Below are 12769 nucleotides of genomic sequence, written 5' to 3'. Positions count from 1 at the left end.
TGCTACTCCCATGTCTTCATAATGGAGGGCCAATCCATCAACAATTGGGTAGTTTTTCTTTATTTCAAAAACAAGGGCCTAAATCCTTGGGCATTGGCAGTTCCAAATATCTACCACCATGTAGCAATAGGTCCCTATCAGAGCACCACATATGTGATGATTTTTGAGGCCTACAATGAGGTCCTAAAGAGAAAGGTGTATAAAATGGTATTTCTAGGATAGTAAGAAACAAAGAAAAACACCCTTATGGGGGTGAAGGTCTTAAAGTAACCCCTCAAGCATGCAAACACAATTCTTGGTGCCTCGCAAGAGTTTTAACAAAGCCAGTCCTTTGAGTACATTACCCTATGTTATTACTACATAGCTGCATGAATTTGGGTGATCTGAGATATTTGCATAATAGACAACATATTAGAGATTTTGGAAATTTCCCGTTTCAATTTCAAATAAGTGATAAATATTTGAACACGTGGCTAAATCTTGATCCATCTTTGAAAGTGGATTTGGAAAGATAGCTTATATAGTATTTAGGGTAGACTCCACCTTTAAGTAAGACAACAAGATTTGGCCATGTGGTCAAATAATAAAGGTATTGCGGGTTCCCAAAGTGCATGGAAATTCCCAAATTTCTCAATATAGTGTTAACACAAGATGGTCATATTTATTGCCCATATACAGGAAATTTATTGCTCTTTCCTTCCACAAGTTACAAATGATTTACATATGCTAGTGAAAGCTCTAATATTGTTTACAATTTCTGACCTTTTGAAGAAGTAGAAAGAAAAATTTGTATGGCATAAAGGCCTATGCATAACATTATTCTAACTTCTAACAAGGGATGCTCTTTAGATGGAATGTTTCTCACAAACTTATGAATTAAGGCACCGAAGCTAGAAGAAAAATGCACAATCAACGAATATTTGCTTTAGTGTCTTCCTACAAGCTTATGAATTAAGGCACCAAATCTAGAAGCAAAATGGACAATCAACGAATATTTGCTCCAATGTCTTCCTACAAGCTTAGGAATAGTAAATGCGGTCCCCAAACAAGTCCCTATGCCATTGTTTGTGTATTTTTAAAAGTATATTGAATTTATGTCTCGAACCTCAAAAGTACTCTTAATAAGAAATGCCAAATTATTGCAATTTAATGGCTAAGATCAAACTTAGGCTAGATTAGGGCACATAAAATTGTTGAGATGTCAAGCTCAATATGAGTTGACACTCACGATTGGATGACCATTCCTACATTCATATCATTGACATGGTCAGTACTTGCATCAACATATGCCTCTAGTAATACTTTACAACTCAGTTAGTCCACCTAACCAAGTTATATCTAGTCATCTTTCTAGTTATCATGTTTTCACAATGGACGGCTTGTATATTATGTATGTTATACTCTTTCTTTATTCTCGGTAGACTGTTATAGTGGAGAAGAAGAAGAAGAAGAAGAAGAAAGATTAGGGTCTTCAACTTCCTATCTTGAGTGTATTCTCTATGTGTTGTGTGTCTTCCAAGAGCTCAGTCTCCCTCTCACTCCTCCTATCTTTTCAACAATGTGATCCTTTTTCAATCTAGCTTTTCTGGTTAACTCAACTTACACATCATGAAGTGCTCTTTAGAAAAGTCCTTTGATGTCATGGATATTAATGATAGGAAAGAGGTGTTCAAAAGTATCTCTATTAGGGTTCATCTTTGCATACGATCAAGGTGTTGTTCAATTAAGGGAAGATATCTTCTTTTCAAAAGCATACACCTAATGGAATTTTAAGCATGTATCACATTCCTACTTTGTGGTATTTTAAGAGCAAGCAACACCACCCAGTAAAGTCTTAAAACAACATATTGTACTTGGTTCAATGTCTAAAGACAAGAAATGTCATGTTAGCATGTGCCCTTGCCTTCAAGTTGACAACATGATATGATGTCATTTGCCTCAATACACATTTGGCTATCATGTCATTTGATCCCCATGGGCAAAATTCAATCAAGAAAGCATGAAGGATGGATCCGAACAAGGAAGTAGCATATTAACCTCAAAATGGATGTGTTTAAAACAAACATGTAAACCAAACATGGAGGATGGTAGTATCATATTAGATCCAAAACCACCATCAACATTGATTCTAAGATGGCTCACTAGATCATTGTATCTATCTAAGGTTGTTATAAAACAGGATGCCTCATTGTCAAGATAACTATAAGGAAGCTAGATAGATACCCAAAGAGGTTCGAAGGTTTCATTAAAAGAGAAATAAAGCATAACCCAAGAAGAGGTAACATGCTTCTTTCACAAGTCAAGCACTTCATACTGTAGGGTTTCAAGTCATGAATCTAGAATGTTGAAGCTCTCATACTAGTAACAAACACATCTCAAATAGATGTGCCCATAAAAAGCTCACTAATGTTACATATCCACACATATAGGAGAGAGATCTTCTCCAAGAGTAACATTTAGGATGACCCTTATAAGAATGATGCAAAAAAGATTGCACTTGCAAGAGCAAACAATTTGACCACAAGCATCTTTGACATTGAACTAGTGATCACCATGAATTGGAAGAAGGCAAGGATAGAAAATTGCATGAGGCTCAACATGATTTGTGCACAAGTATTTTTTGAAGAACTCCACAGACACTATAGTGCCCTCACTAACTAGGAACCCCAATACAAGTGGTAGTGGAGAAACCGAATGTTAGATGAAAAATCCACCATGTGACATGTGGAGAAATCTTTCCACAAGATTGTCAACTAAAACAAGCTAGTAGGCTTAACAACCAAAATAACACCCACCACATAATGCACTTAAAAGAAACAAGGCATGGCTGCATGGCTATCCAAGAAGAGGCTTTATGCTTCATCCCCAAGCCACTATGAAAAGTCATAGATCTAATGAAAGCATTACACATTATCATCAAATCTTCACACCTTTGACTAATGAAATTCCTTAAAAAGGGTTTCCCACCATAAACGACAAAACCTATGCTCTAACTTGAGTAGCTTTAGCAAAATAAAATCAATATTGCTTTGAGAAAGGTCTTTCCTCTACCAATGTGGAGGATGATGTAAGAAATGCTGATGATGATGCAGCATTTCTTACATCATCCTCCACATTGGTAGAGGAAAGACCTTTCTCAAAGCAATATTGATTTTATTTTGCTAAAGCTACTCAAGTTAGAGCATAGGACTCTAAAGTGAAAAAGTCCCTCAAAACACCTACTTTCGATTAGATTGGTTGTGTTCCACACTAAATGTAAAATATCAACTCAACATTTTCTATTATATAGAGTAATATTAAAAATGAGGCTTGAGAGTTTGATGGAAGATGAGAGGGCTTGTAGAAGAAAAAGGAGATTACATGACTCATTTTCTTTTAGGTCAAAACATGTCTTCCCACATAAAGTAACTTGTAAATGGTGGTAATGAAACTTCCAATCATTCTTAGCCTTGTTAATACCACTTCTCATGTGCTAAAACGTATAAAAACGTGTCCCATATTTGCATATTAATCATCCAAACAATCTTGGCTTGCATGCTTCCCACAATACCTTCTCATGGTATCTGTGTCTCAGAGTGACACATTTGCTACTCTATGCCTCGCTCTATGTTCTTTAGTCAGTAAACCTATTTTTCTCAAAGCTATTTGTGCTATATATTATTTTGTCATTTGTTAAGCTATTTGTCTACTATAATCTTCCAATACTATTGTGTCACCTTTGTCAACCTAGAGTTACTTCTTAGTCCATAAAAGGTTTCTTTATTTAAATCCCAACCTTTTGTTCAAATCTTATCTAAGAGAAGGATTTCTTAGGTGCAAACCCTTTAGGAATAGTAAGCATTTCTCTATCCTTTGAAGTCCCACTATTTTGCTTCGCAAGTGTTGCTTCCTACCAATCAATATATTTTCCTCTTTACTTGTCAAGTAAGGGAGTGACCACCGTGTCACATGCATTAGACATTGTCCCATGCTCACCCCATGAAGTGGACTTACATATCAATCTGGGGTAATAGTTTTAGATACTTCATGCTTGCTTGAAAGACTCTACTGTAGGTAGTGATTATGTGATCCTACTTCCATTAACTTACCTTGCATAAGGTACTATGTTGATGAACTTCATATTAGCAATTGGTGTAAGACATGTATAAAACTACACACATTGCACATGACAAGCCCTCTACAATAGAGGAAGCTCCTTCTAAGTAGAGGAAAAAATTTCATATTTGCATATAAGTATATTCGATATCTTTGCAGATATGTTATTTACCAAAAGAAATATAAGTTGCATTCAACATGCAACAAATGCTATACATAATTTTCCTAACTTGCTTGCTGCTTCCATCATCGCAAAAAAAGAAATGCCATGAGTCATCATAGTTAGAAACTTCCTCATCATTAGTTGATTGATACAATCGATTTAAACAACTAAGTGATTCTTATTTGAGTTAGGAGAGTCTTCGGGGGGGGGGGATCAAGGTGCCATGCTCTCATCATCTATAAAATTTGATTCCATGTAAAAATCATTTCTCCTTTCCTTTGCCCTTGAGGGTTTTCCTCCAAAAAGGGATCTACAATAGTTGGCCAACATTGTAATGTTCAATGAATAGTAGGCGACTTCAACAATCGCTTGCATGGACCTTCCATTTTTGCATTTTTAACATTTCTTGCCTTTGGTTTGGCCATCATTCAATTTATGGCATTAGTCTCATTTCCTTAGCATGCACATCTATTTGTAACAATCTATCACATTTCAATTCCAATCTTTGATCAACAATGACATCTTGAAATATGGTATACTATTGTGAGTCCAAACATCCCATAAGTATAGCGATATAATCTAGTTCCTTGTGATAAGGCAATCCCATAAGATTCTCCCATTAATAATTCATTCAATGATATTCTCCCACTTATAGCTCTAGTTTAAATTGGTGTTAGCTTCCATGTGTGATAAATTAATGAAGGATATTAAGGCATGATTTGTGAGAATTGCATTAATAAAGAGAAGATAAATAATATTTAGCTATTTCTTACACGTAGGTCACATACCATCTGATATTCCCAATTTAGAGGCTCTTTCATTGGTCCAAAGGGATGCAATAAGAATTGACACATGAGGTTGGATGGGATGCAATAAGAATTGGAACATGAGGTTGGACATCTAATTTGAAACCTATATGTTTACTATTTCGACATCCACTTGAGATTCTCTCCTTTATTAAGCTTCGTGATCAAGTATGTGGTGTCAAAGGGGAGATTGGGTATTGATAACATCTTATTTCCATCCTTATATAATGCCTTTGATGTCAAAGTTCCCCCTCTCATAAGCTTGATTTCCTAGACCTTTATTTTTTGCTTAACAAAGATGAGGTCCTAAGGGAAAATCTAAAATGGATTTTGATGTAGGGATCTTAGAGCCAATGCTTAGCTTGAAAATCAGTGATGTCCCTAGTAGTTTGAGTGCCCTTTTTCAAACAACCTTCTACTCACTTTTTATATCATGTTATAGTGAGGGATCAAACCATTTGATTCCAAGGAAAGATAAGGTAAGTGGAGAGAGTGGTGGAAACTTTGTGCTTGAAGCAAGAAAGTCACTTACAACAACATATCAAGTCATTTAAGTCCAAAGCAAGATATGATAAGGATTGGTAGAGAGAGTGGCTATGTTTTTTCAACAAGAGGGGAACACTCTCGATCTAATTCCTACTCAACAAGTGGCCACTAGCTACAATGCAAGTTAGAAACATCCACACATCACATCGGAGAAAGCAATATCTATCAAATTCAAATCACTAGTCACCATAAAAGTTGTTGAGTTACAATTTCAAAAACGTAGACAATGGTTGACCCCAATACATCCATGCCATAGCTATATGCTCCTCTAAAGATTGTTAGATGTGTGGAGATGTATTACACTGATGATGAGGATGAAGAAGGAGATTCTTGACATTCATGCTCTGATACCATGATGGAAGCTGCATAAAAGAAAATGAGAAGAAAATGCAAAGAGGGTGAAAGGAAGAGAGAGAGAGACAAGCAATAACACCAATGAAAAATGTACTTAGTAGGAATGAGAGAATACACGGGTGTCTTAGACACATGTGGGACACCACACATGACTTACTAGTTGGGGCAATCACACAAATATTCATAATGCCCAAAAATAACACCCTAGCCCAAGGAACTCTCATGTCCCTTATAATTTGGTGGGATCATAGGTAGATATGCCTAGATACTCCAAAAAATCCCAAAGGAAACATGACAGGTATTATGCACCATGATGATGGTTCTATGGAGGCCTTTTGTAACGGTCTTTGAATTTCTAGCCTCACCTTAGGATCTTTTTTTAATTAAAGAAACATTCACATTAGGGATTTACTTGAAATCCCTTTCTAATGGTCAATTATCATAACTATCGAATTGATGAAGGAAAAGCACTCAACATATTGAAAATTCTCATAGACCTAAGGTGGCAATGTGTTCTAGATAAAGTCAAGGAAAAGCTAGACTAATGAAGGGATTATGATGAGGGTTTGCTATAGTAGAACTGTAATTATTAGGCATTTAGTTGTCCCTTCTACTATCTACTTTCTCCCCTATTCGGAGCCCCTTAATCTAGTGTTCGATTTGCTTTCCTCTCTTAATAGGAAATTTTTTTGGAGTAATGATGCTACTAGCCAATGTTGTTTGAAAGCATTGAGTCCTCCCTATGCAAGAAGGATTAGGGTCACTTTATATTGAAAGACTAGAGATAAAGTGGTTGCAAACTAGATTGTTAGAGTGTGCACCTAATACATGCTTGGGCTTGTTGCTTTTTGTGGCAAGCCTGTGGTATTGGCTCTATAGCGTGTGATGTGGTGATATTTGTTTTTTGACTTGGAATAGGTGTGACTTGCAATGTTCATCTCTACGACCAATGACTTGAGCAACAACCATTCTTTGTATTTCGAGAGCATGGTGTACTCCCCCTTGGCATGGTCTTAGGTAGCTCCTACAAGGCATGACATTTTTGCCCAAACTATACACTTTTAAGAAACTACCCCTATTAGGAGTGTTCAAGCCTTGATAAATAAACACGTGTATACATATTTGAAGATTTTACTAGCCTCCTTATGTAGAGAAAATACTCTTTTCATTTACGAGACTACATATGTATACTTTTTCATGCTTGGATTTAACCACCCCTAGTTTGAAAATAGTGTATAATATGTGTCCTCTATGTTTCACATAATTTAAAATCATTCGACTTGTTAACTTATGGGTTAGGATACCCTTACAAAAAGCGACCACCTTGGGTGTTTTGGCTTTTGCATGTGCTTGCATACTTGTTCGCAATTGGAGCTCCAACTTAGTAAATATTCACATGTATGATTTGGTCTTTTGAGGGAAGCCCCTCTTGTAGCAACATTTGAACTTCAAGGTGATATGAGTCTTTACCTAGTCTTCAACCCAACACCTTTAAGGGTGTTTTTCTTAGTAGATATAAATTTTCATTTGTAATATGTTCGTTCTCCTTCCTTCGCTTGTTTTCCCAAGGGCTAACGAGTTGGATGGCCTGAAACATCCCTTATAGAAAGTGAAGGTCAACTCTCAATTGGTGGTCTAATGCTTGTGGTGTGTGGTTGATGGGATTGATTCCAAATCCATAGTTATGATTCAACAAGTCCCTTGTTGTTCCTATCAGCCCAATTGTGATTATGGTGAGAAGGTTTTTCTTGATGATTTGGTGATTGATCAACCTAACCTTTATGTGGTATGTGTTTGGGAGAACAAAGACTCTTAGGAGTATGTCTTGATCATAAAAACCAATGCCTTACCACTTGGCGATACTTCATATCATCACTATAGCTGATTCCACCATTTTCTTTATTTAGACAATCAAGATTTCAACTATGACACGGGGGATGTGGATCAGTTTCAAACAAATAATGTTCTTGACATCATCAATATTTAGAGCGTTTGCTCTTGATAATACTCATTTGACTCACATGTTGCTCTCCAAACTTCCACTTTTGAAGTATGATAAATTTGGCATTTCTATTACCATGAGCCCACAAACTTAACCTTTGACACTTGAGGATGTGAGTTCTTCCCTTTAGGACTTTGAGATGTGGGTTGCTTTGTTTCATGGATGTGTATTACTTCTAAGGGAGTGCCGGTCTTGCTCACATGCTTTTGATTCTAGGAAATCCAATAAAGGGAACAATATCAAATGTTGACTTTGTGATGAGAAAGGCCTTTATATTTGTGATTATGAGAAGTACAAGGAGGATTATAAGGACTAGAAGAACATGTTTGTCTCCCACAATTTCCTCTTTTGATGATGATACATGTAATAAGTCACCTATTGAGGCTGATGCTACTCTAGTGAAGTAGCGTAGTTGGATTTTTAACCTTAGGAGATGTCTTCACATGCCCTTTACCATCCCAAGGGGAGCCATGCATGAAGGGGGTGCTTTCCCTTAATGGGTTGGTTGGAGATCTCTAGAGTATCATTTAAAGTTAATCTCAAGCTCTAAATGCTGCTTTAGTTATTTAAATCTTTGTAAAAGTGAATCTCAAGCTCTAAATGCTGCTTTAGATATTTAAATCTTTCTAAAAGTGAATCTCAAGCTCTCAATGCTACTTCAGATATTGAGATCTCACTATTGGAGTTGGTTCTTTCTTTTTGGACCACATAAGGGAGATAAGTGCAACAATTACTTTTATTAATGTGAGCTTAAGCTTCCCAAGGGCATCTATAGTAGTACCAAAGAGCAAGGAATCCATGAAATAGCCTTGCCATATAGGCATGTTCAAATAAAAATAATCAATATGCACTTAGATGGCTTTCACATTCACAAATAAGACCTCAACATACTTAAGTAAGCCTCTCACCCCAACTTGCTCATGGAGGGATTGTTATATGAAATCCCAATCTAGCCTATCATAGGCTATATCAAAGTCCAAATTGAAGAATAAAAAAGCTTAGTTGGTCTCTTGAGACATGTTCAATCCCTTCCTAAATAGAATGATGGCATTAAGGATATGATTACTCTTAAAAACATTTTACCTTTTTCCTAATCAAGTGGTTTAGGAAAGGTTGAGCCTCATATCAAGTCTTAGCAAAAAATATAATGTCTTTTGCAAGCAAGTTTAGATTTGAATATAAATGATGTTTCAAATTTAGTAAACATTAAGGGCTTTGCATGGATTGATTCATTGTTCCTTCTATGGGATCATAAATAATTAGCGTTTCTTGTAATGTTGCTTCCATGATTGTGCCTTCAATGGGTTTTTAAAAAACGTGTTTTGTCTTTGTATCATTGCTTGCTCGATAGAACCTTTCATGGGTTTAGAAATGACTTGTGCTTGTGGTTTGTAACATTTCTTGCCCAATCAAAGAATTCTTGTGTTTAGAAATAACTTGTGCTTGTCTCTGCAACATTGCTTGCCCCATTGAACCTTCCACGGGTTAGAAATAACTTGTTTGTCTTTGTTATATTGTTTTTTTGTCTTCATAACCTCATGGAAGCTTATGAGGGCTGCAAGGTTAGAACGTAGAAGTAAATCGTTTGTCTTGGTTAGTTAATGGAAGCTTTATGAGGGTTGGGAGTGTGAAAGGCCCCCAAAGGAGGGATCAGCTAGAAAGACCCCCCCGCTCCCAAATGGCTCTACATACTCCCTCTCTTAGTTCTACATAGTCTCTCTTATTTTCTCCATTTTCTCCTCTCTCTCTCTCCCTCCCCAGGTTTTATAATATATTCTCTCCCTCTCTTAGTTCTACACACACACACACACACACACACACACACTCTCTCTCTCTCTCTCTCTCTCTCTTAATTCTATAATATACCCCCCTCCTCTCTCTCTCTCTCTCTCTCTCTCTCTCTCGGATAGCTCTCTAGCGCCGTCTCTCCTCCCCTTACGAGAGCATCATCCCCCTCTGCAGCAGCAGCTGGCTGGGCCTGCGCCTTTGGGAAATTGGGCTTTCGACAAGCCGATAAAAAAATAATTGAAGGGACAATTCGGAAATATAAGAAAACAAAAACACGCTTCTTAATCTTTTTTTTTTTTTTGCGAATCTATCCTCTCCTGCGGCCAAGATGGAGGACACCCACTTAATAAGACTGCTGCCTAGGCGCTCTCTCTCTCTCTTCTCTAACACACCATTCATTATTGATTGATACAGACTCCAGAGGGAGCAGAGAGAGGGAAGAGAAAGAGCATATATCTTTAGACAGAGTATCTCGCCCCTCATCATTATGTCATTTTTGGACCGTCATCTCTCTCTCTCTCTCTCTCTCTCTGTGTACCTGTTGTCCTAAACATGTCTTCCTCCCTCTCCTTTAGCTTTTCCTGATAGTCCTATATCATCCCTCCTGCCTCCCCTCCCCCAGCCCACTTCTTCCATCTGCTCCACCATGCTCCAGGTCGCTCCCAGCTTCACCTCCAAAGGTGCCGTACTTGTGTGCCTCTGATTTAGCCCCTGTGTGTATTGCGGAATTGGCAGTTTAACTAAGTTTTGGCAGTTTCACTAAGTTTAGAGAAGTGTTCAGTTCCTTCTGACTGTTGTAATTTGCACCGCGCCTGTGCCGCAGATCGGGAGCACGCCGGAAGCCAACCCAAAAGGAGCTGGGCAGACTATGCATTGAGATGGATTGCCCCAGACGGCCAGCTCTTCGTCTGGGAGAAGCTGCCTTTCTCACCCCCAAGCTGGAGGTGTGCCAGAGCCAGATCAACATCATCGGATTCGCCATCCGAGGAGGACTTCGACGGCGGCGGCCCTGCTGTGACGCTTCATCGTCAGGAGGATGCTGCCATGGATGCACAGATATGGAGCTCACTGCCAGAGGACGTGATGGAGAAGGTGTTGGCTTGCTTGCCGCTGACTAGCGTGGTGCGGTTCCGGAGCGTGTGCAGGCAGGGTTTTCTGAGTCCTTCCCATCAGAGGATGAACATGAATAATGAAAGTATTTGCCAGAGCGGTTCAATTCATCCAGATAGGAAAAAAAACAACTGATGAAGCCAGAGACTTTCTCCATGTGTTTCTCCCCCAAATACATGTGCTTGCAATATGAATTCAAATTGAAGCAAAGTAAAAAGGAACTGAGGATTCCCAAGTACTGTTATGTTAAGGGTGAGGTACGTTAGTATCAATGCATGTGAGCCTCTGGCAGATTCTGAACGTAATGTCCTGTGTCCATGTGTATGTTGCTGTGCAGGAGGTGGAACTCTGTGCTGCTATCGCAGACGTTCGTGAGCTCTCATTCGGAGAATTCTCCCCATCGCCCGTGCTTTCTCCTCTGCACCATTGGCCCGCTCGCGTGCTCCTTTGATCCATCTCTATCCAAATGGCTGACCTTCCTCAAGCCCTGCACCTCACCTGCCAATTCCTCGGTCATTGCCTCCACTGGCAGCCTCTTCTGCCTTGGGAACCAAGTCGCAGAATGCAGAGTCCTCTCCATCTGCAATCCCATTACCCGCTCCTTCAAGCAACTCCCCCCCATGCAAAAGCTCAGCCTCATCCATAAAATTACAGCCACCATTGACTACAATAGCTCTGATTCATCATCATCGTCCAACTATTCATACATAATCGTGGTTGCTGGTGAGGATGGAATGCCCACACCTAACCCTGCACATACCTTCAATCTCATGACAGAAGTCTATCATTCTTCTACTAATTCTTGGAGCACGGCAAGCGATCCTCCCCCGCACGCAAAGTTTGGGTCGGACCCAGGCGTGTGGTGCAACGGGCGCTTCTACTGCTTGACAGAGATGCCTTATGGTGTGGTTATGTTCAACCCCAGCACACGCTCATGGGAGGAGATCGAAGTGGCGATGCCGGCTGCGCTGTCAACGCCGTCCCTCGTGGCTATAGCCAAGAACAGGCTTCTGATGGTGGGGAGGACAAGCTGCACGGCCACTAGTAGGCAAACTCCAATCATGAATACTCCAAGCATGAATCATGGCAGGCAGGGATCGTATGCCAATAATTCTGAGATGAAACAGAGGAATCACAGCACAGCCATCTGCATATGGGAGATGGTATACCATGGAGGGCAGCAGGGGAGAGGGTCATCATCAGCAGAGAAGGGGAGGGGCCTAGAGTACAGCTGGGTTGAGATTATGACGATGCCTTCTGGAGTCTGCAAGAAGTTTTCAGAACCCCTGGCCTCCTACTCCCCATTTGTGTGTGCAGGGGTGGGGGGCTCCATATACATCACCACCCACCTGAGCCCTCAGGTCCTGGTGTGCGATATGGCCATGGGGTCATGGACATGGCTGCCCAGCGATCCTCTCTTCCCTAAGAACAGAGACTTCCATTTGCTGGGCTTCGTGTTCGAGCCTCGCTTTGACGCCTGCCCATGAATGAATGATCAAACACAAAACACAGGCACAGGAAATTTTCCACACAGACACAGAGAGAGAGAGAGAGAGAGAGAGAGAGAGCCGGGTTGATCATCAAACACTTCCCTGCTTGTGCCCAGCCCATTTTTCTACCCAATTTACATTTCCTGTAAATTATGAATTTTCAGCATTTTTACATGTGAGTTTTCCCATGAATTTACATTATACGTAAATTCTGAAATTTCAGCATATTTGCATGTGAGTTTTTTTCTCTCTCTCGATAAAAGTGTTAAATGTATTAAAAAAGGATAGAGTTTGTACAATGGAAGGGGGCTCAGCCCATTGGCTGGAACCCTCTCCATCTGTACTAAGAAAGCCTGACTGCCTGAGCTCTCTATGTAAATTGACTTGTAAATCTTCTAAGTGCCTGTAGCCCTTG

The 12769-nt window shown here is 39.5% G+C and overlaps 1 protein-coding gene across 1 annotated transcript; it reads left to right on the top strand.

Annotated features, from left to right (window-relative positions):
- The first annotated feature begins 9887 nt into the window (after positions 1-9887).
- LOC148030144 (F-box/kelch-repeat protein At3g61590-like) lies at positions 9888-12555 on the top strand. The gene is made up of 3 exons (XM_087686419.1): positions 9888-10434; positions 10578-10899; positions 11202-12555. The coding sequence occupies exons 1-3, from the start codon at positions 10401-10403 to the stop codon at positions 12349-12351; spliced, it is 1506 nt and encodes a 501-aa protein (XP_087542545.1). The 5' UTR covers positions 9888-10400; the 3' UTR covers positions 12352-12555.
- Positions 12556-12769: the final 214 nt, after the last annotated feature.

The sequence above is a fragment of the Lygodium microphyllum genome, chromosome 10, assembly GCF_053477565.2.
Source record: "Lygodium microphyllum isolate KBCC chromosome 10, Lygodium_microphyllum_v1.1.10, whole genome shotgun sequence".
In the NCBI taxonomy this organism is placed as follows: domain Eukaryota; kingdom Viridiplantae; phylum Streptophyta; class Polypodiopsida; order Schizaeales; family Lygodiaceae; genus Lygodium; species Lygodium microphyllum.
Note: the sequence above shows the minus strand (reverse complement) of the source record. Positions and strands in the feature narration are given on the sequence as shown.